This window comes from Phalaenopsis equestris, unplaced genomic scaffold, assembly GCF_001263595.1.
Source record: "Phalaenopsis equestris unplaced genomic scaffold, ASM126359v1 Scaffold232767, whole genome shotgun sequence".
Classification (NCBI taxonomy): Eukaryota; Viridiplantae; Streptophyta; class Magnoliopsida; order Asparagales; family Orchidaceae; genus Phalaenopsis; species Phalaenopsis equestris.
Genome location: NW_018250729.1, coordinates 56,347 through 80,469, shown reverse-complemented (window position 1 = coordinate 80,469; position 24,123 = coordinate 56,347). Strand labels below are relative to the sequence as shown.

General features: G+C 34.8%; 1 protein-coding gene across 1 annotated transcript in view; it reads left to right on the top strand.

Moving 5' to 3' along the window:
* The window catches only part of LOC110038407, a 58,901-nt gene that overhangs the window by 4,618 nt on the left and 30,160 nt on the right, over window positions 1-24,123 (top strand). Inside the window, exon 2 of the mRNA XM_020743249.1 lies at window positions 20,444-20,570. Within this exon, the coding sequence (XP_020598908.1) occupies window positions 20,444-20,570 (127 nt within the window). The remainder of the gene's footprint in view (window positions 1-20,443; window positions 20,571-24,123) is intronic.

Below are 24,123 nucleotides of genomic sequence, written 5' to 3'. Positions count from 1 at the left end.
ATATACATATACATATATATATATATAATTCTTATTTGTTAACTTGATCAAAAGAGTATTAGACACCTTATATGATTCTGTTGACAGTCCTAACACACGTAGATACTTCCCTTCTTCCTATCCTTCGGTCTCGACCTGATCCAACAAAGCAGTGCTTGATCTTCCTCCCCTTACTCTGCACACAAGGTTTGACTCCTACTGCAAACAAGCACAATGATCAAAGGTGCCCGACCTCCCTTCTCTTTTCCTTCGCTCTTCTTCATTTCGTCAGGATAGGGTTCAACAGTATCCCTCACACGAGAAGGGCGGCTCAATATCAACTTCCTCAGCTTGATAGCAGCGTTGCGCATGCAGCAAGGAGGCTTCGACTCTTCTATGGCTTCAACGGAGTGATGCAATGCCACCTAAACCCACTCTTCTTCTTCTTCTTCTTCTTCTTCTTCTTCTTCTTCTTCTTCTTCTTCTTCTTCTTCTTCTTCTTCTTCTTCTTCTGAATTAGGGCATGCTGACTTCTCTTATTTTTATTTCTTCTCCTTCTCGGATTTTCTTCTTTTCTTGATCTCTTTGCTCTCCCTCTTGCTTGCTCGTTCTCAGTTTCATTTGGTTTGAATGGGGTGTGCGACCCTAAATGCAAAACTTTCTGTCAATTATATCGACCCTTGACATCATTTCAACATTTCCCTTATTATTATTATTATTATTATTTAAAATTCAATTATTACAAGTCAAACACAATGTCTAACTAGCTATGAAATACCATGCAAAATAGAATGACCTAGAATGTGTGTGTACATCATAGATTGAATTCATCATCTTTAATAGCCTTATCTCAACTAATTTAGATTATTTTTATGAATTATCATTTTTCATTTATTCCTAACGAGTGCTATAAAAGATGTTAGATCTATTCTTCACGAATCTTTTTTGAAAAATAGAATTTTTTCATGAAAAAATGTGCAAGTGGCTGGTCTAATTTGGTTGTGGATCATTCCTTTAAAATCCATCAGAAGAGAACCGTTAGAAAAAAGAATTGCAAGAACTGCATAGATGGGAAAGAAAATTGCTAGAGCTAAAATGGGATCGTAGTTGAATCCTTGTGTGAGCATCATTGGTGTGATTTCCTTGCTTTTTTCAAGCATCACACTTGGACAAAGTTAAGGCATTCATTTCTATTCCTCAAGAAGATGAAATTCATTCAGTGTGAATCTAGTATTTTTCGTCACATCCTTGGGATGAAGATAATAACCCGTTACATAGAGAGGCGCCCCCCCCATGGCAGATACCATGCTAGGTCAATGTTGCTATGGTATATTCCTAATTTGACTGTGTTGTATGGTCATACTGGTCAGATTTGATCAAACATGCATGGAAGCACATTCTAAATTATAAATGTTTCCATACACACATTTTAAAAATTATTGTAACTCAATTAACTCAATTATAAAGAGGACCTCGCTGCATAGACACTTAAAAGGTGCTTCAATGAAACTAGAAGCTCTAACGTTTAATTTGGAAATGTATATTCTTCTGTTTCTTTTTCTGTTGTAGACTTTGTACTTTGGATTAACTGCTCTAGGCAAGCCTCTTTGAAGGGTTGCAACTATCATGAAAGTGCTTGAGTTGAAACTGCAATAATATATGGACTAAACCTTTTTCCTTCCGAAGCATATTTGATTCACGATAAGCATGCTAATCATTGTTGTATGGGGCATTTTAAAACTTGGCTTTTGAACTGGGGACCAATAGTTTTCTCAAATGGGTATCATGTGGAGTATGAGGCTTTATCAAGCAAGGCTACAGCCTAATGCAGTTTACTTATTTTTGTGAACACCTATTTGGGAAATGATAAGGTTTTCTATTTTTTATTGGTTAGGAGATGTTTTGTTGTCAACAAGCACATGCAATGCTCATTTAAAAGATAATACTATTTAAGCCACATGAAGTATATTCCTAGAAATTTGAAGAATAAAATTCTGAACTTTTAAACTCTTATTCATTTAATTTATCTGTATTCTTTGAGTCAATTTCCGATAGAGTTCTTGAAATTAGGCTTCTTAGTGTACGTGGCTTCTTAGTTGCTTTCCCCAAATGACAATACCCACAAAATTTATCAGTCAGGAGATAGATATAAAAAATCCTTAATTCACACACAAGAAAGATGTCTTGTTATGCTGAGCGCTAATGAGATATTCTCTTAAGCATGATAATATATATTTTTGTTCTAACCTTGTATTCTTTGGGAGCAATAATTCAATATAACAATTGAGCCATTTTTATTTTTGGTTTTGAATCATGACATATATGACATTCATATGTTCCCATGTTGCAAAAGTTATAAAAAATGTCATTGCTTTATATTAAGTCTATATGAAAGATTGCGAACATATATTTTTAAATACAAATATGGAGAAACTATGTTTCTAAACTTTCCTTTTCCATATAGCATGTGGAATCAAACCCTCTTTGGTTCTAGTGACCATACTAAATACAATACCACTCTTGGATATCAAATCTAGTTTGGTTAATAATGATTGCCTGCCTTAAATGTAGAGTTTCCAAATTCATCCATCTATCTATCTATCTATATATATATGTATATATATAATGACTTCTAATTCATTAAAGGTTTGGATACAATTCGTAGGTGTGGAACCTTTAACAGGTCACCCTCTAATAAGAAAAGAAGAGGAGAGGGGGGAAGAGAAGAAACTTTAGCTTCAGCAGTTGAGAGGCCTTTTCGAAGGGGCCTCTGGTAGCAAGCCAGTTTGTAGGGCAATTTCCTTCCCTATAAACAAAAGAAGTTTTGACCATAAGAGAAGATTTAATCGAGTTGATCTTCTGTAGCCATTGAGATAGTCTCCAGGGGGGTGCTTCTGTATCATTTAATATCATCAACAGTCTTGTGGAGTCCACCTCCACTCACAGGTGGAACCAATTGGACAAATAAGCCAGTTTAAGTGCCCAGTAGACTGCAATCATTTCAGCCTCAAGGGCCTCTTTAGCCATAGTGGGAGCGGAAAACCAAAGTAAGCACTCACCCTCTTTGTTCCTGAACACTCCTCCCACCCCAGAGCCAATGTGGGAGAAGCTGCCATCTGTATTCACCTTGACAAAAGGCTAAGAGGGAGGTTTCCAATGTACTTTAATGATTTTGGGCAAGGGGGGAGGATCTGCCACTTTTACAGTGCATATATGGGGGAAGGACTTATGTTTGATTAATTTAAGCAGTTAGGAAAATACAATTCCTGGCCACTTGGCTAGCAGTGGATTTACCTTTCTCAAATTTGATATGATTTCTTGCCATCCAGAGGAACCAGGAGACAATGAAAGGAATGGGGCCAGCCTTAGCTACCTTCCAGCTGTTCCAACAAGATAGCAGATTGAACCATTGTAGGTTAAGGGTGTTCAACAGAAGCAGCTTAGTGTGCTCTCTCCAAACCTGTTGTGAGAAATCACATTCAAAAAACATGTGAGATATAGATTCCTCAGCAGAGTGGCATAACCAGCATCTAGAAGGGCCTCTCAGGCCCTTCATCTTCAAGATGCCATCATTTTGAATTAATTTTTAAAAAATCCTCCAACAACAGAATGCATAGAAGGGGATAAAATACTTTTCCAAATGGCCGCTCCCCAAGGGACATCATTCCATCTATTTAGTTTGAAGTAAATGGACTTTGTGATACTCTGATTGGAGCTGGCTTTCTATTTAATTTTGTCCTGACTGGTATTATCAATCTTCACAGTGGAGTGTTCAGAACAGAAGAAGCCTCCGACAAAGAATTTTGGCCAATGACCATTGATCCCCTTCCCAACAATCAACAACCCTGAGATTATGATTAAGGTCAGTAGAAATGCGTTGCAACATCTCCTTTGGACACCAGTGGTCCAGCCAAAAATGAACTTTGCCTTGTCCAAGGTCCCATAAGAAAAGGTCTTCAGCCAAACTTCTCACTTTCAACATATTGATCCAGGTCTTAGAGTCACCTGTCTTTCCATTGACCAGAGATGGATGGTTTGCTCTATAATATTTCTCCAACATGAATTTGGCCCATAATGAATCTTACTGCTTGAACTTGATCCAGATCTTACAAAGGCTCACTTGCTGTAACTGTTTCAAACCTTTAAACCCCAAACCTTCAGCAGTAAAAATTCATCCATCTATATATATATATATATCACATTATGATAGACATTAAATGGATAAAATAAGTTGTTTTTACTTGGTGACATATGCTCTTTGCTTTGTGTTTCTCTCCTTTCTTTATTTATGTGCTATATGATTCACAGCGCGGTGATGCACACATTAATCACGTAAGTATATATGTCGATCAAGTAGTAAATGAATTTTGAGTTCAAGTATTGATTCCACAAGGAATAAGTTATCTTTCAAATAATTGAATTACCATTACAAATTATAGCTTTTAGTCCAAAATATTTTTTATTTTTAAAATGGTTTCTAAAAGACCTATGATTTTAATAGAAAAAAACTAAAGATTTTATGTTTTGACCACAGTGAGATAACTTTCGAGTTGGATATTATGCAAATCCTTAGTTCATCCACTAAATTCTTTCAAATTTGTTGATAATCAGGGATTATTACTCCTTACTATTCATAAATATGAGAAGCATTAGAGTCTCATATTATGATTAAGTCATCTTAACCCTGTAAAGGCTCTCATGATTCCTTATTCCCTTCTGTGATTATAATCTTTTAATGACAATATTCTTATTTTATCAAGAAATTGTGTGTTGCTCTTCTAGCCTTAAAGTAACAATTGACAAAATAAAACACAAGATAAACCAAATATAATAGAAAGGAAATTATACAGTTATGATATTTTTAGATTTTTTTGAAAAAAATTAGAACTCTGACAAATAAATCATAATACAATATAAGTATACTAAGTAAACAAAACAGAAAAAACAAATAATATTGATTTTTTAATCTAAATTTCAAATCCTCAATTAGTATTAACTTCAATTAAAAAATTAATGTAACTCGACAACGATGCCAAAAACATGATCCGCAGTACAGTGCTGCACACGTTAATCACGAAAGTATATTAGTCGATTAATTAGTAAATTTATTTTAAGTCCAAATTTCAATTGCATGAGCAATGTGCTATCCTTTAAACAGTTCAATTACTAGTTTACTAATTCTAGTTTTTAGTTCACAATATTTTTGATTTTTGAAAATGTTTCTGAACGACCTAAGAGTCTAAACGACCTAAGATTTTCAAGTGAAAACTAAAGATTTAGGTTTTCACTAGAGTGAGAAATCATTTTTTGAATTGGATATTGCTAAAATTCCTAGTTCTTCCACTAAATTCTTTCAAATTTGTTAACAAATGAGGACTATTACTCCTTACTATATTCCTATACATAAGAAGTATTGAAGTATCATATTATGGTTATGTTCCTTTAATCCTGCAAATGCTCTTAGGATTCCTCATTTTTCTATATGATTGCAATTTCCCGATGATAATATTTTTATTCCACCATGAAATTATTTGAACATTATTGTTCCTTCAATCTACGGTCAATAGTCCTAGATCAAAATTTATTTTAACTTCTCTAGTGGCCAGCTAGAAAGTAAGTGATGTTTGATTGTTAGCATATCAACACGCCATGATTTACTCTAAGAAATTTGTATGGAATGGACTAAATTTTTCACATCACCAATCCAAAGAAGTAAGAAAACTTGCTTCCAAACATGTGTGAAGAAACTACAATAGATTTCATTGCAAGTAAAATCAAAATTATACAATGATAAAGAGAAGATCACACCTGATTTGAATGTCCTATTCGCTTCAAGGCGATACTCTCTTTTACAATGCACTTCTTGATTCATTTGCACAAACATACACAAATTGAAACCTGCAGTCTCACACACACCGTAAGCACTCTCTTGTATTCCCTGTATGAACTCCATCCTCTTCATCAATTTGGAGTTTTTTAGGCTTTACATTGTTGAATTGTCAACAAACCGCAAAAACTACCTTATGTCTGTGGGGAGTGTTGGTGCGTTGGCAACAACCGCGACAACGCTGGGTTTGAGCACTGCATTTTGTAACTTAATTGTCAATTTAGGTCTTCGGGCTCAGCGAAGCTGGTCCTTGGTGCTGAGACGCTTGACCCTTGACATTGCATCATCTTTCTCTCTGTATTTTTGGACGGAGGAAGCCTAATTCAAGTGCTGAGGCACTTGCCTTTTGCGCTAGCCTACTTCGGCGTTGGGGCGTTGATCCACACTAATTCCAATTTCGTCCAAGTGCATTTTTCATCCCTGTATACTGCACAAATGCACCATATGTACCTAAAAAGTATAAAAATATGTAATAAATGTACTAAACACAATATAATACCATATCATATTTTAGACTTCACTATACAACAAAATAGAGGAGAGAGAAGATTCAAGAAAGGATGAGCAATTAGAAGTATCTTTTTCCAAATGATGCTTTCTTCTATGTTTGTAAATTAAAAATTTTGAAATAATAGAAAAAAATCTCTTCTAAGAGTTCAAATTTTTTTAAAATCCTTGGATGATATATTTTTTCTCTTTTTTTTTTTAAGTTTGTAAATTGCAAAAATAAGAGATAATATAGTATATAAATGGAGCCTTCTTATGCCCATTCACTTTTCCTTTTCTTTCTCTTCTACATCACTATGTAGTTTATAAATGCGCCCTTCTATAGCCATGTATGTAGAAGAAATAATGAACTACTACTAATTGCTAAAAATAATAACATATTTCTTACAAGTTATAATACATGGATTAAAACTTTTATAGTGAATAATTAAATAACCGCGAGTTTTATGAGGCATTAAGTGACTTGAGTATTAATTACAACATCAATGTTTTAATTTATCTGCATTAAATTTCTTTGGCACAAAACAATACTTTGGAGTGGTTAATGGGGGCACAACATCAAATAAAGTATTTTTATACCCAAGGCTTTGTGATGTCATGCAAAAATAGGAAGAGGAAGATGATGTTGGGCATAGAAGAAGGGAGTTGGAAGGAGGGAGAGGGAAAAGTTTGGCAGACATTTATCCTTGTGAGAGAGAGATTAGAGAGCAATCTTGCTTTCAAAATATGTTATTCATCAATCATTAAATTTTATTACAAGCCCACCCTTTTTATTAAGAGAATGCTTGCATCTATAAAATTAATAAAAAAAGAAGCGCATGTTCAATGAAGTATGTGGGTGACACGAGGAATTAGCGTTAAGGGGGGCTCAAATAGGTTGAATATTTAAGGTTTTTTTTTTGATTTTTGGTGGTAGCTCGTTGCGATAAATGTGACACTAAATAGGAAGCAATGGAGAAGGATTCATGTGGCCAATCCGACGTAGTGAGATTATGGCTTTGCTGTTGTTGTGTTACTTCGTATTAATGTCAGATTTGTTTAGACGACAAGTGCGTCGAAATTTGCATATAAAAATATCGGACCATGATTATTAGCTTTAGTTTACGTTAAGAAATATAATATAACAATAAAAGTATTATTGTTGATTTAGTGTTGACGCAAACCTGTACCACAAAAATAATTTAGAATATCATTTACATTTCCACAAGCTGCACAAAAACATATTCCACATTAAACATAGCCATATCACAGATCAGATATCTAAACAATATTATTAATAAAAGAAAGAAACTATCACAAGACGTCACAAATAAGAATAGTAAAGTTAATCCAAAAAAATTCATAACAAATGTTTAACATAATACTTAGAAATAAAAGGAAACATAAAAAAACTAGTCATCATCTCCATCCTCCTGCACAAATGTTATCGGTTGCTTGCCTCGACTATTTGCTAAGATCTCTGCCATGCATGTTATAGAACCCTCAATTTTATGTTGATCTTTTAGCATCTGCTCGTGCAACTAGCAAGTGCCTCCTTGTTTGGCTGTGAGGAGCTCGGGGAACTAAGAACCGGACCATGGGAGAGCTTGACCTCAAAGGCTATTCTCTTTGCTCCAAGGCCATAAACTCTCTCCTTCCTGTTGCCTGGGTCCAAAGCTCGTACTTGGACTGTTTAGTGGTAGACTCACTACCAATGTCGTTGGCAGAAGTCTGGGCCTAAGCGGCCAAATGCCTCTTCTGGAGCTGCTAATAAAAACCAACAATTAAGTGACATTTTCAATAGTTAAGATTCAAAATTAACTTTTAGATTAAGGTTTTTAGCTTATAGCAACCCGCCATAAATGCATCAAGGTCCACTGCGCAGTCTCAGATGCCGATGAGTTCGGACATACAACTCTGAATGGAGGGAGCATGACTGAACTCCTTAGCATATGCAGAGTGCAAAAATGGTTAGCACTAAAAAAATTCTTTAAATATTGAATTAATGTTTAAATATCTTAAAAAATATTCCCAGCTTCCTATAGTGCTTCGTATGGGGGACTGATCCGCCAATATGGAGCACAACTCCTCTTGCCCTCTCCGTCGCTCGGTTCTTCCTATTCGTTTGCTCTTTTCTCTCATAATCAAGAGAGATCTAAGCTGCAGTCAACTGACCCCAGAGCTCCTCACCAATCCAGGAAGGCAGCTCGTCCCTCTAACGGGTTGTTGTGAATACGTCGGCAAGGCGATGTTTGTCTCGAATCTCGAAGATTCGGCAGATTTGCTGGTGGTGCTTTGGGAGCTAGGTGAAGGACCTCTGCAACGTAAAAATAAGCCATGTGTTATTAAAAAAATTAAATCAAATTTATAAATTTGATTCAAATTACATAATCGTACTTCAAACTCTTAGAACCACAAGTCCTGAGTGACTGCATTTATCTATTTCCATGACAGATAGGGTTCATCGTATCTGCTTCTAATAATCTCTGTGATGTAGTTGACGGGCAGTCTGTGGTGAATGAATTTGCTTAAGAAACAAATTAGTAATAAAAAAAACATATAACATGAAGAATAAACATAATATAGAGTTTAAAATAACTTACGAGTCCTCCTCTGACAGTAAATGTACCCTGGGGGGTGGGTGGGGGCTGCAGTTGACAGGCTAGACTCAAGAGGTTTGCCAGCAGTAGGTGGGGGAGTAGGTGTAGAAGCAGCAGACGTCATAGGAGATGGGTTGACATCCGGTATGGGAGCAAGTGTCACAGAAGGGGTGGCAACAGTGGTTGCGGGAGGTGCTATGGGAGGTGTAGCAGTAGCTGACGGGGGAGGAGGTGCCACTGAAGGTGTAGCACCAACAGGTGGGGGAGGAGGTGTTCTCAAGGGTAGGTATCTTGTAGACGACCTCCTCTTCTCGCTACGGTAGGTGTTCTCAAGGGTAGGTATCTTAAGGGTCCCAAGAACACGAGGTCTATGAGGTGGCTTACCACCTGTATCACCTGTGACCATCTGCAAATAAAGGAATGACATTAAAAGGATTAGTACTGGCGGGGAAAATAATCATAAGCAGAAAGAAACAGTGTAGTAAAGGTAAGACATAAGTAGCAGCTACTTCTAAAAACAGAAAAAGCTAGGGTAAGAGCTATGCCTCAATATAACAAAAATAAAAGACAAAAAAGTAGCAGTAACAACTAATCTAAAATTTACATACCTACGTTGTTAAGCTTCATCAAAAGAATTTGTTGTCGAAGATGAACTTACAATTTATTCTTCACTCTCTTCATCATCCTCATCCAAACCATGAGCAACCTCTTTAAAAATCCCTGTGGTATCCTCCAACACAAATATTTCATCATAAATCTGACATACTATTTTCTTCGTAAATTGGTTCTATAGAACTATGCAGCACAATAGTTTTCTTTGGTTTATTCTTCATAACCCCAACCTAATCAACTTTATCACTTATTCTATCAGGGTATTGAAGTTAATAAACCTATGCAGCTTGACGTGCCAGAATAAAAGGATCAAACTTCGCATATCAACTGTTCAATTTGACCTCAGTGTATCATATGACGCGAGTGTTTGAGTTCTTCAATTTGGAATAGGATCAAACTATTGACAATTGAACACATATACAATATAGCTGACATGTCCTAGACATTGCAATTGAATGAGTTCGTCAAGTACTCCGTAATAGCAAATCTTGCTATATGTCTGTGTTTCTTTTAACAACGACACTGCAATTATATGCCTTCTTCCCTTCATGCCAGGAACTCGTATGAAATGTATAATCGTTTACATCTTATATCTGTGATGTAGTAACACTACGATGAGGCCCATAGACAAGCTATAATAATCTCTAATTTGTGATTCCGTTGGCTGTGTTGTAAACCTAGAACAACTATAGAGGTACCATCAATGTAACTTTAAATGCCATGATCATATTACGTATATGTGATTAGATTTGTTCATTGACGTATAATTTGAATAATGTTGGAAAGTCTGCTTCGACCTTCCTGCTTATTAGAGACTTATCTTTTATGTCCAACCTGTCAATAAATAATCTGCTCACAATATTGTTATTTTTATTTTTGAATTAGTCAGTATATAATAACATTCTCAATAATAAATGACAATATGTATTGAGTTTGGAAACCGTGAATCTTACTGTATAAAAATGGCTGAACATCGTCACAGTTCATCAGGACGTACAATGCAGCTGCCCGAATCTCTTTATCGCTTAAATATCATGTGTCATGCCTCCCTGATAGCTCACCTGATATTTAATATATGGATAGTTTTGGTCTATTCTAGCTTTCCCATTAACTTTTTTGTTACTCCTAATAATCATCACAGTGTTGAAGATGTTATCAAAAAAATTCTTCTCAATGTGTATAACATTGAGATTATGTCGAATAAGATTAGTTTTATAGTACGGAAAATCCCATAATATACTAAGCTTCGTCCAGTTGTGCGTAACACCAAAATGAAGAAGATTAGTTGAAGCTAACCCTGTTCTCTCGACGATCTTCGACACTTTACTGATCATCTTCAATATTTTGATTCCAGTAATCCTGGGAGGTGGACTTAATCTCTCAATCCTGTTTTTGAAGAATTTATCTTTGTGCTTCTAAATGGGTGATCGTGGTTTAGAAATCTTCGGTGACAGTTGAACTAGTTGTTTTTCCTACCACGTTTCAGAGTAAATGCTTCAGACATATCAATGTAGTAAGAACACACCAATTTTCTGGTTGTGCTCTAACCAGATAACATCCTATTTCCTGGCCTCAGTTGAAAATTCTACTTCGTAGCGATGTCATACGTAAGCACATCCGAATCCCATAATATTTGAAGCTCTTCAATCAAAGGCTGTAAGTTGACGTCGATTTTCCCCTTCGGGCTATGTTGGCCTGATACGATCGCATAAAAGGGGGAAAATTATATAACATAATGATCACTAACTAGCATGAGCACAGAGTTTTCAACATGACTGTATGGGGTGAAGTCATCCACACATATCCCAAGTCTAACATTGCGTACTTCAACTGCAAAATCCGGGTAAATAGTGTCAAAATGTCTCCAGGCTTGACCATGTAACGGATGACTCATCGAGTTAGCATCAACAGATCCAGTAATGTGCCAAGTCATGTGAGAGGCTGTACGCATGGAAGCAAACAATCTCTGAAGCCGGCTTATGAGCGAAAAATAAAAGAGATGCTTGTATAGAGTATTTTTCTGATTTTTTTCTCTCCTTTTATTTGAATCTACCCGCACGAAAAATCGCTTCGACTGTATATTCCTTGTAATATATCATGCACCGATTATCACAATAATCAATCTTCTCAAACTATAACCTTAACTTGAAAATAAACTTTTTCATTCTTTTCATGCCATCCAACACCGAATTCCCTACAGGTTTTGTCTTTTTAAATAAAGTTGCTACCTGATTAAATACTTTTGTGGGCGTATTAAAATCAAATTTGATGTTCAACATTCTCAGTACTATTGATAACTCTATAAGTGCAGTGCAATTATCCCATTAAAGTTATTGTGTAGCGTTTAATAAAACATAAAACTGTTGTGATTCGTTGTTCAATATTTCAGGTTCATGTCGAACACTCTCAACAACTTGAGCTTTTTGAGCACCATGAGCCATTTCTTCATATGTGCTAAGATCAAATTCCTCTGTAGGGCATAACTTATCGATGCACCTCCTTGATTGAATTGAACTTCAATTCTTGCTCACCATGCGCAGTCCAATACCAATAATTAGGTTTGAATCCCTTGCTTTAGAGATCCAACTTTACTTTTTCGAGTGACAGAAGTGTTTGATTTTTATGCTTCACATAAGGACACCAGAACTTTTTCTTAGAACAATAAATGAGCAGCTGTGGTGCCACCTACATGAATTCCTCAACGCCATTCAAGAACTCATCTGTGAGTACTTTTCTTTCTGGATATAACCTGTTATACATTTAAACCCTCAAATTACAAATATCTATCTGTACCATAGATGTAGTTTTACATATCAGTGCAACTACTACAGAAATAAAAATTAGTCAATACTTGTCAATATGTATAATGAATGATTATGTTTATTGGTTCGTGGGAATATAAGATGTTTGGTCATGTTCTTGATACTTGATAAATGTCACAATGTCACAAGTTTCATCCAAACTTGAAATCTAAGGTTCAAGTGAATAAGGATGGGTCTAACCCCACTGTTCTGGACATTTTTGTTCCACCTGAGGAGGATACTACCAAACAGGAGTTATCTGTTGCCCCTGAGGACCCCCCATGACACTGTTGTTACTATTACTACGAGTGATGTGATACTGACACCTTCAAACCCCATAAAAAATAATACTGATGGACTATTACCTACAAATGATAGTGTTCAGACTGATAATCAGGAGAGCCTCATAGCTCCACTTATTCAGGAAGTATCCGTGTAGAGACAACTCATACTTCACATATACTAGAACCTATTGTGAGTACTACGATTGGTATTTCTTCTGCTTCAGCTCTACCACCCCATCAAACTGATTCTTCGGAAGAGGAATGACAGGCCTATTCCAGGGGGAAGAAGAAGAATGGAGGCCTACTCCAGCTCGGGAACATATTGAATGATACATTGGTCACTACATTGGTTACTACTGGCAATGACAATCATCTTACCAACTTATTAGCTTGCTCCTTCCCTATAACTAGAGGCAGAGACAAAACCAAATTGAGTCGCTCTCTAGCCACCTGATATTATGTATTTCGGCACTGTTAGTTTTTTTTAAATATCTAATGTATTTTTCTGTTTTGTCTAGTTTTGGAACCATTTGTAGTTTTTTGTGTGGGCAGGGTGTCATGCTTAAGCCCTCTCACACGTTGTATCTGTATCTCTCTTTCTATTTAATATATTAGTCTTTTTGGGCTTTCATATATATATATATATATATATATAATTTATACTTATTTAACTAACTGAAATAATATAAATAAATTAAATTTCTAATGACATGAATATTATATTAGGATTTCAATTTTTAGAAAGGTCGACATCAAGAAAAATCAAATAAAAGATTAATTGTCATCGAGGTGAGTACTCGTACTTTTAATTTGTAATAATAATTTATTTCTTCTCAACTATTTTGCAGTTAATGATACTGGGACATGTTTTATTCTGATTAAGATATTTTTTTATTTATTATTCATATTATTATGAATGTTGTAACTAATTACTCTCATGCATTTAGTGTATGCTTATATGGTATGCTAAATTAAATGCGAGGACACATGAATGATATGTTTAAGTTGACTACTTGTATGTGCATGACTGACTATGATGAAGTAACTCTTTGATAGTACTTGCGGGGGAGCACTAAGGTACCTGTGCATCTATATGAAAATGACTATTGATATTGATGTGCTTTAATTAATTTAAATTTTTAAACTTTGTTTCTATGATGACTGTATAAATATAAACTAATATTGGTATGCTACTGTTGTAGTAAGATTTATTGATAACATTTCAAATGTTAACATTGATCATTTAATTGACATGCATTTTGTTTTTTTTCCCTATATTATTATAGTTTAGGAATACGAGTATTCACAGACTTGTTTAGCTCACAGTTATTTTAAATTAACTTTCCATGTTAATTTAATTAATTAAAAGATGATTGATAAAAAAGAAAATGTGTATAAAATACATGGGCAATCATTAACGAGGCAGATTTAATTTTATTGCTTTAATTTCAATTAATTAGTGGCTATTTCATCTGTTAAATTGTAGATGAATATTGAAAATTTAATTCATATCATCCGACCGTTTGTTCCCGTCTCGATTAATTCCAAACCTCGGGCTGGGTCGTGATAAAAGATTTGTGCAGTGTGCTTTCAAGATTGAGGAGGAAGAGCCGAGCGACATCGAAAAAATGGGATGAGGAGTAACGTGCTTGTGTGAGAGGTATGATCGATTAGTGGAAGAGAGGTTAGTAGATTTTTTGTTTTATTTATATAAATTATTTTAATTAAAATTGCTATTAATTTAATAGTATAATTTCATAAATTAAAATTGTGATTATAATTTGATGAACAATTTATTTAAAGGACGAGGGAATCAAACCAATCAATTGAACATGTTTTAGAAAAGTATGTTAGGGTTATTTGAAATTATATTTCTTTTATAGAATTGAGAATGTGTTTAAGTATTATTTTGGGGTAATGTTAATTTTGAGTTATGTTAATTAACGTCGGGGAACATAAGAGAATAAAAAATGGATTTGAAATCAAAGAGAGTTTGAGAGTTTTCCACATCAATCGATTGATAATTTTCCTATTTAAACTAAGAAAATGTTTACATTTACATGTGGTTATGGTTATTAATTATTATTATTTTAAATAAATTTCGTGAATCCATTTTAAGATGAAACAATTTAAAAGATTTGAAAGGATCATTTATAAGGTAAATTCAAATGAGTAGTTATTATTTTATTTGCTTTAAATGTATATTTTTTTTCTTTAAAAATCTTTCATTTGTTTCACATGCTAAAAACACTAATAACTGTCTCAAGATAAGTAAAAATAATATGACTTTTTTATGATTTCAATTCTATCTTTTGTACTGCATTATATTAAAATGAAAAATAAATGATTAAGTTTATGAGGAGTCATCTTTTGTAATAGCAAAGGTAAGGATGCTATTGTATTCATACACATTAAAGAAAAAAGAAATGAAAATTGTTGTACTTCATGGTAAAAAAAATGTAATAGAAAATCTAAATGATTGTGTTTTTATGGTAAAATGAAAAATAGTTTGATGGTGCTCTTGACATAGCTTTTATAAGTAAAAGAAAATGTAAAAAGAAAACTTTTCAATGAAAATGAAAATATAATTGATAATTCAATTCAATTTTATAAAAATGAAAAAGGCAAAGTTTACTTTTTGATCTTCATCAATCATGTTCAACATTTACATATAAAAATTTAATGCATAATAAATGAGTAATTATTGACTAATTTTATTAAAATTTAACATGTTTAACTACCATTTTCAAAAAAAATGTTTGCTATATTGATATGATTGATAGAATATAATTTATTTATAAGCGATGCATTATTGATAATTGGTAGTAGTCTGTTAGGTTTTTTATTCTCTCATTTTGTCATATTATTTGTATAACTATATCACTTGATAATTGTATGTATTTATTAAATGATTACTTATATGTTTAATGTGAATTAGCGACTCTTTTCTATATGAATATTATTGACTAATGTTAATATTTAAAAATTTTTTTCACCATCCGTATGTTCGCTCCCGCCTTAGTTAATTCTAAGTTTCCTGGCCAGGTTGTGACACTTTAGGCGACAATCATGCAACCCCTAATGATCACTCTTGGTTTCCTAACAGGCTTTGGATCAAAATGACCTAAAGCTGCTATCATCTAGAGCTAGCTTGAAAACCTTATTTTCCTAACAGACTCTGGATGAAAGCAACCTAAGGTTGCTATCATCATGAACTAGCTTTGATTTCATCATAAACAATGCGCATGTGCTAAATAACTTTCACCACTTTTGGACATTTCACTCTTTGTTCCTTCGATATTTCTGGAATTATGAGAAATATAAGAAGAGTTGATTGAAGACAATCTAAGAAAGTCCTTGATTAGTTTTATTCTTTTCCTATTTATGTTTATTTCAGTTTATTTCATAATTATTTCATTTCCATGTTTAAGAAAGACAAATTTGATTAGTTTCTAAATTAGAAGGGAATAATATCCCTATATATGTAACCTCATAGTTGAATATTGAGAATAAGATCTCGGAGAGAATTTTATGCTCAGTTTTCTTCTTTGTATCAACACTTGGAAACAATCCCTAACTCTCTCTCTTCAGCCTCCAGTCCCTGTAGGCCCTACCTCTCCTTGTAGTCTGCTCTCTGTAGACTTCTCCCTGATCAGCCACAAGTAGCAACCAGAGTAGTCAATTGCTTAGGTAGCAGCCAGTGCAGACCTGCAAACATTTTGCAAAGCAAACTTCTTCCTCCAAGCGGTTCTCCCTACGGGCTTTCTAGACGAAGTAGATCTTCTCGTTGCAGGGTTGTCTTCTGGTTCCTGTTTCTTCTCTTGCCTGAATTCCTGTAGACTGCCGGTCGCAGAGATCTTCTCTCGCACGTGATATCCTCCCTGCAAGGCCGTCTACTACGATCCATGCAGGCTAAAATCAGAGCCACAACCCAAAATTTCTGTAGCAAGCTGCAACCCAATGACACATCTAGCAATAACCTAGTGAATAGCAATAAAAATTCTCTTCTTCTTCCCCTTATGTAGCCCTAAACGTGCATAGGGCTTATGGCGAAGTACTAAATGAAGATATCTAGCTCTACTTCGGAGGCTAATTTTGAATCATAGGTCATGAATTATGTTCAAACATTTTCAAAACTCTTTACGTTTATCACAAACCATAAAATCAATGGCCATAACATCCTTCAATGGTTCCAATTCGTGTTTATGTTCATTTGTGACAAAGTAAAAGAGGAACATTTTACGGGAGATGACAATTTATGAGCTCACTGATCCTAACCATCGCTCATAGAAGATTCATGATCACATGATCATGTCTTGGTTGATCAATTCTATGATCATAGAGATTAGAGAAAATTTCTTGCTTTATAAACAACATAAGAGATTTGGGAAGCAACACATGAGACTTATTACATTACCAAAAATACTTCAAAGTTGTTTGAGATTGAGATAAATTGCATGAGCTTCGATAAGAAGAGTTAAGTGTGACTCAATACGTCAACACACTAAGTACTGATTACAGTTAGATATGTATGATACCCACAAGACTGTTCTCAACCAAACCCAAATCCAAACATCTTTGAAGTTCTAAGGTAGGCGGATTTCAGTCGAGAAGATAGGAAAAGTTGTGCAAACTATACTATCCAAGAGTATATTACCTGTGGGAAGTTATCATCACCTTATAAAACTTTTGTATCTAATCTTGATATTGTGCAGATACCCAAAAATCTATTCATGAAGAACTTCAAAGTTCATAGTGGAAAAAGGTAGTTGAAGAGGAGATCCAAATATTTGGTCTAAATAACACATGGACCTTTACAAAGCTTCCTCCAAACAAAAAAATCATTGGGTGTGAATATGTGTTCAATGTCAAGTACAAAGCATATGGGAGGATTTTGAGGTTCAGTGTTTAGTTGGTGGCTAAAAGTTTCACTCAGTCTTATGGGATACTCTCAGGAGGCCTTTGCATCAGTGGTCAAGCTAAACATTGTAAGAGTTTTTTCCTTTGAAATGAACAAAATGTGGGAATTGCATCAACTTGATATCAAGAATGTCTTCTTGAATGGAGACCTTGAGGAAGAAGCGTGTATGGAGATCCCACCAGGGCTGAAAATGGCTCAAATAAACATTTGGTTTGTAAACCAAAAAAATCACTTTATGGCCTCAAAAATCTTCACTGGCTTGGTTTGACAAGTTTGCCAAAACTATGAAATTTAATGGGTGCATTCAATGCTATGCTGATCATACACTGTTTGTAGATCGTACACAAAAAAGTAAAAAAAAACTGTATTCATTGTCTATGTAGATTTTATGATTTACAGGTGAAGTGGTGATAAAAAAGTTTGTGAAGATTTTGGATGTTCTTGCTACTGAATTTGAAATCAATAATCTAAGAGCTATGAGATACTTTATGGGCAAAGAAGTGTCTAGTTTGAAGACTGGAATTGTGATATCTCGAAGGAAGGGCATTCTAGACATTCTAAAAGAGACAAGAATGCTGGGGTGTAAACCTGCATACTATTATGGATTTTAGCAAAAAAGTTAAATTCAGGAGAAAAAGACATTAGTGGAAAAATATATATGGGAAAGCTTATCTATTTATCGCACACTAGATCTGATATAACCTATTCTGTCAAAATTGTGAGTCAACATATGAATAGTCTAAATAAATAACATTTGAAGATGTTTTAAAGAACATTGAGGTTTTTCAAGAAAACTCTAGAAAGAGGGTTATTGTTTAATAAATCAGGCACTATGGAGGTAAATGTTTACATTGATACTAGTTGGGCAGAAGAACTCACTGACATAAAATCCACATCTAGGTATTGCTCATATTTATGAGGAAATCTTGACACATGGGTGAACAAGAAGCAAGTAGTGGTCCTTAGAAGTAGTGCATAGTCTGAGTACAGAGCACTTGCTTTAAGAATTTGCGAAGGAATGCGAATCCAAAGGTTATTACATGAGCTGGAACATTCCACAATTAGTCCCATAAAGATGTTCCATGATAGCCAAGCTTCCATCGGAATTGCAATGAATTATGTGCATCATGACAGGACTAACACATTGATATTGATAGACATTTTTTTCTCTAAAAAGGTCAATGGTGACAGTTTTTACTTAATCTACATTTGAACTCATCTTAAAGTCGCTGATAGCTTTATTTCTAGGCAGCCTCATTGAGTTGAATATCAAGTTGTACCTACACAGTATATATGACCCAAGTTAAGGGGGGAGTGTGGACTTTCGAGAAAATATAGGAAGATTTGATTGGTGATAATTTAGAAAACTTCATGATGACTTTTGTTCTCTTTCTATTTATGCTTATTTCAGTTTATTTCGGAATTATTTCTTTTCCATGATTATGATAAATATATCTAATAAGTAAATTAGAAGATAATAGTTGCCCTATATATATAACCTAATAGTTGAAGATTGAGAATAAAATTTCTGAGAGAATTTTCTCCTCTGTTCTCTTCAATATCCTTTCTGTTTTTACTGCTACTTTTTTGATGCTTTTTTTACATTTATCTTAACTTCTTGAAGTGATAATGAACACTTCACTATATTTTTTATTGTAACTCAAATTCTATTTATCGTTTAGGTTCTGAAATTCACTTCTTATTGACAAACTTAATACATTTTTTTTGAGTTTAAATGTTTATATTTTTATTTAAATTAATGACTGTTTACTCTTTTACTTTTGCCCCTTCTATCTAATGCTTCGTCAACCTTGTGCAATCAACCTTGTGCAAATTGCCTTTTTATTTGTGTTCTTTATTTATTTTGTATTTCTTAGCTTATTTTTGTTGGGCTAAATACATCAGACAAACTTTTATGAGCGTACAGTCTCACACCTTATTTGGCATAAACCATTGAAGACAGAAGTCTGAACGGGCTACCTGTAATTATAGAAATAAATGTCATATTGAATAAAATTTGCCTTACTTTTTTTCTGTTAGTAATTGTTTGAGGACTTAATTTTTGTTTGATCAATTCAGCTAGCATTGTTACCCAGGCAAGGAGCATAATGGCCTGAATAAACCCACAAGCTACTGTTGTTCTAAGGGGGACGAGTCTATTGACTCTATTCATATGCTCTTTTAGAAGGGATTATATTATCTTATTTGAACTTGGGTTCTGTGCCCTCTTCAAACTTTCCTTATACGTGTGTTTGGAGTTGAACTTCAGATTGCGTCAAGTCGTGATATGTTTTCGGAGAATTTAGTGATCTAATAGGTTGGTATCCATTTTATTGTACCTATGTAAGTACAAACTCAGTAATATTTAAAAATGACATGCCCACAAGCTACTGTTGTTCTTTTTTTTTTTGGTTCTGACACTATATTCTAAAAATGAAAGACTTGCTATTGTTATTTCACATCAAGGCAATATATAACTCAATTACATGCCAGTTCTTTGATTTAGTTTTCTTTTTTTTTTTAATTTCGTTGCACCATGTGAACAGTATTATATAGATTTTGATATGCACTTATATACGTGGACAATACCTTGTCACGCCATGTGTAACTTTAGTAAGTATCAGGCTCATTTTGTTTTGTCTCTAGTAGACGTGTTAATAATAGATTGAACTGTTGTTTTCATTTCTTTATAAATTATAGTCTTATGGTTTGTGTATCACCAACCCTTTGCATGGAATATAAGTTAGAACTTGTGTTTTCCTATCGTTCAATTATCAATTTAAATCTTCCAGCTAACTTGAGGAATTTGCTGTTTCTATTTCCTTGATTGTTTGTTTGATTTTGTTCCTTACACCTTCCCTTTTGTTTTTAAGGTTATCACTTGAAGCCATCACACTTGTCTCTCCCAAACTCTCTGAGCTTTTCCTTTGGTACAATTCACCATAGGAAATCAGTCATTTCGGTTAACAAGTGGCAAGTTTCTGCTCAAGCTTCATACAGGTAAGTGACTTTTTTGCCAGTAGAAGTATAATAATAGTCCTTTTTTCATAAAATTGAAATTTTTATATATTCTGTTAGATCTATTTGAATATCTCATCTTTAGCGTCATGTACTGTAATACTGTGCTGTGAGGTACATAAGTTCTATTATTTTCAAATAACGCATACTAAAATAGTTTTTGAATTTTTTTTAAATTTAGGCATCCAATTCTGTATGGTAGATTTTTGAACATCTCGACCCTCCTATTGTTTCAGTTGTAACAAGGAATCTGTTAATATAAACCTTGCCATTTATAAGTGAATTATTGTATTGGGCATAAAATTTTGTGCCACTCCATTGTCATGATTACTTTTTGTTCTTACTTATTGAGCGACTGATATCGAAGTTACTATTGCCAACCTTGCATAAGCAGCAGTGCTTCTCAGCAAAAACATTGAAAAATATAAAATAAGGAAAGAAAAGAAGGGAGAAATTATAGTTGGGTCCTTGAAATTGTGGAGTCACTCCAAATATTTTCTTAAAAAATTGGATTTCTATTAAATATCAATATAAAGGGTAGTTGTAAGATGAATTGCAAATTTCTTAAAGTTCTTTTCCTTTAAACATATTGTTTTTTTTCGCTGAATTTATTCACGTGAGAATTTTTTTTGTTTGAACATCAAATTTTAATATCGTCTTGGACAAAAACACACCTAATTGAAAAGAATGCTTTAGGGCCTCAACTTGACTAATTGAAGTTGACACTATGTACAATATCTAAGGCGTGGACTGTTGTCACTAGAAAACACACTCCCTACTGAGTTTTTGCATTGGTTGCTGCTATGCAAGTGTGTGCGAGGGTAGTCCGTATGTGCATGCTCATGCTTGGATGAGCTCATTGACAAGCTCACCTCTTTTACTGCTATGCTATTCATGTGAGCTTACATGGGCCATCCTTGCTTGCTCTTCTTGGGGAAGAGCAAACTTCCATCTATTCCTTGCTAGATCTCAGATAGTTCACGTAGGAGGGAGAAGAGAGAAGGGGGAAAGAACTGGGAATCTTTGACATTTTATTCTTTGTTATCAATTTTGTTAACAAATGGCCAACATCGAGTATTTGTACCTTCAAGCCTCAAAGTTAGAGTTTTAAAAATGTGGTCTTATTTAGAACACTTCATCTTTAATATTAATATCACCTGAACTTACTTTTGCTAATAGAAAAAATTTATAATATTTAATAGGGATGATACCCATTTTTTTCTTGAAGTCCACTGATTTGTGAACACTTGGCTTTATGTAGAAATTTTTTGCTATTTCTATGATGTGATGTTTGGTGCAAAATAAATGTTTATTAAACATTAATACTATAGTATAATATCCGGTACATTGAGCCTGCTAGAAGGGGGGGGAGACGATTGGGAATAGGCAGAATTAGAGAGAGAGAGAGATGAAGTGAGTGAGGATCAGAAGAGGGGCTCATGAGGCTATTAAAGAGAAGCGAGTGAGGAAGATTAGGAGATAAAGAAAGTTAAGCACGAGTGAGATTGTAATCAGGGGTAAACCATCGATGCACACTCACGAATGAGATTGGGATTCTAGAAGTAGAACACAAGAGGATGATGAGCAACGACATGGACATCGAGCACTGATTTAAGCAGACAAGATGAAGAAAAGAGATTGAATGAACGATGAATGTCCCAAGTTGAAAGCAGTAGCGATACATGGATTTACGACTCAATTGGAGTGGGGTCCACTCCCTAGTTCCCTAGATCTATAAGTATGTTGTTTTCATATTCTAGGTCAGTTTTTTTTTGTGTTTCTGTTAGGAAAGTCGTCAACATCCCTTGTTTTTCATTCTAGGATTGTATCCAGGAATGAGTGGTTCTTCGGCTGTATATCGTTCCAAAGTGGCGGTCATCATCCAAGGGATGAGTGGCACTACGATTGTATCTCTCTCATTTGTTGTTTTCGTCATCGTTCTTCTTGTAGACCGTCGAAAAACAATTTTGTAGTTGTTTTCCCAATAGACCGCCCTCTGCCTTCACCTCTAAGCGTTAGTTTCACTTGCAGTCTATTCAGATTTTCCCTATTGCAACTCCGCCAAAAATCACAGTGTTGTCCAAACTCAGCTCCACTCCAGTCCATGTTACCACCTCCTTGCAGCCCGCCACTTCACTCTTCTAATGGCCACCCTGTTCCTCCCACCCATCAATCCAAACCACGACCAACCTTCTTGCAATCTACAATCCCCACAATGGGCCACCCTCCCTCCTCCTGCACTCCAACCAAGCCCCTTACCTCCACCATATAGATATTCTACAGCCCCATCTGTTATTTCCATGCCACTTTCCAGCCACAACAACCCTCACCAATGCTCCTTCGTCTCGCATAACCGACAACAACCACCTTTGGATGCAACCTTAGGGGCATTTGTGCGAATGCCTTTTTTTGTTTCCCCTTTTAGCGTGTCAATTGTAATTGCTGATTGGCTTTTTTACTGTCATTGTCGGGTCCCAAATTTCAGATACTATAAGGATTTTGACTGTCTGAACTCCTCTGTTTAAAAATTCTCAAATACTTTTTAATACAAATCCTAAGATATTATAACTCGTTTGAAAGTCAGAATTCAGTTACTTGGCAGAAGATTAAAAGTCTCGTGATATCCTTAGTTAATTACTTGCATTTCAAGCACACATTTTTATTTTGAAATTTATTTAGGACCCAGTCTAAATTCTTTAAAGTGAAGGACCCTATTTTTAGGATATTAATTTCATTTTCCCCCGAAATCATTATTTATTATCAAAATATTAAAATTTATATCTTGGATCACCCCTTTTTTGAATTTTCGTTGAGCTTTGAACGTTTTGTTATTCGTGCTTTCCAAACATTGAACACTTCTGAAAAACAACAAAATCTTTCTTTATTTTATTGCGGCGGGAGGGAAGAGACAGACAAACATTGTTACCACTAACATCCATTTCGACAACAAAAGTTGCACAATAGTAATCAAGAGATGTTCCATCCTTTGTCAGCTGCGTAGGAGTCATACGGATCACTGGGATCGACCGAAATCATATTGATAAAACCCCTTTCAGATTCTCTCAGATATTCTTTCGGGATTGTTCTGCTCCCATTCTTGAAGTTTTCCTCAAGCCAATCTTTGAAACTGAAGCACTCCTCTATAGTATGTCTAATGAACCTGTGATATGGGCAATATCTCGGGTGCCCTTTCTTGTTGACTTCATCCGACTTCCTTGGTTTGGGTAACCTGAATTCGGGCTTCTCGATTAGATTGCGGAACATCTTTTGACTGCTTCATCTTCAAAAGAGTATATCCTGTTTAATTGATTGGTCATGGTTGGAATTTGTCTTTCATCCATCTGGTAAGGTCTCTGCTGAGCATTCCCTCGAGGACTTTGGTAGGTCTGTCGAGGTTGTTCTGCTTGCATTTGCAACGGTCGCATGCCTCTGTCGACCACTGCAATGATCCCAAATTTCTTCTCAAATGTTTTCATTGGCTCCAACCCCTCTGCTTTCTTTAGAAAAACAAGTTACGTAGCCTCTTCTTGGAGAT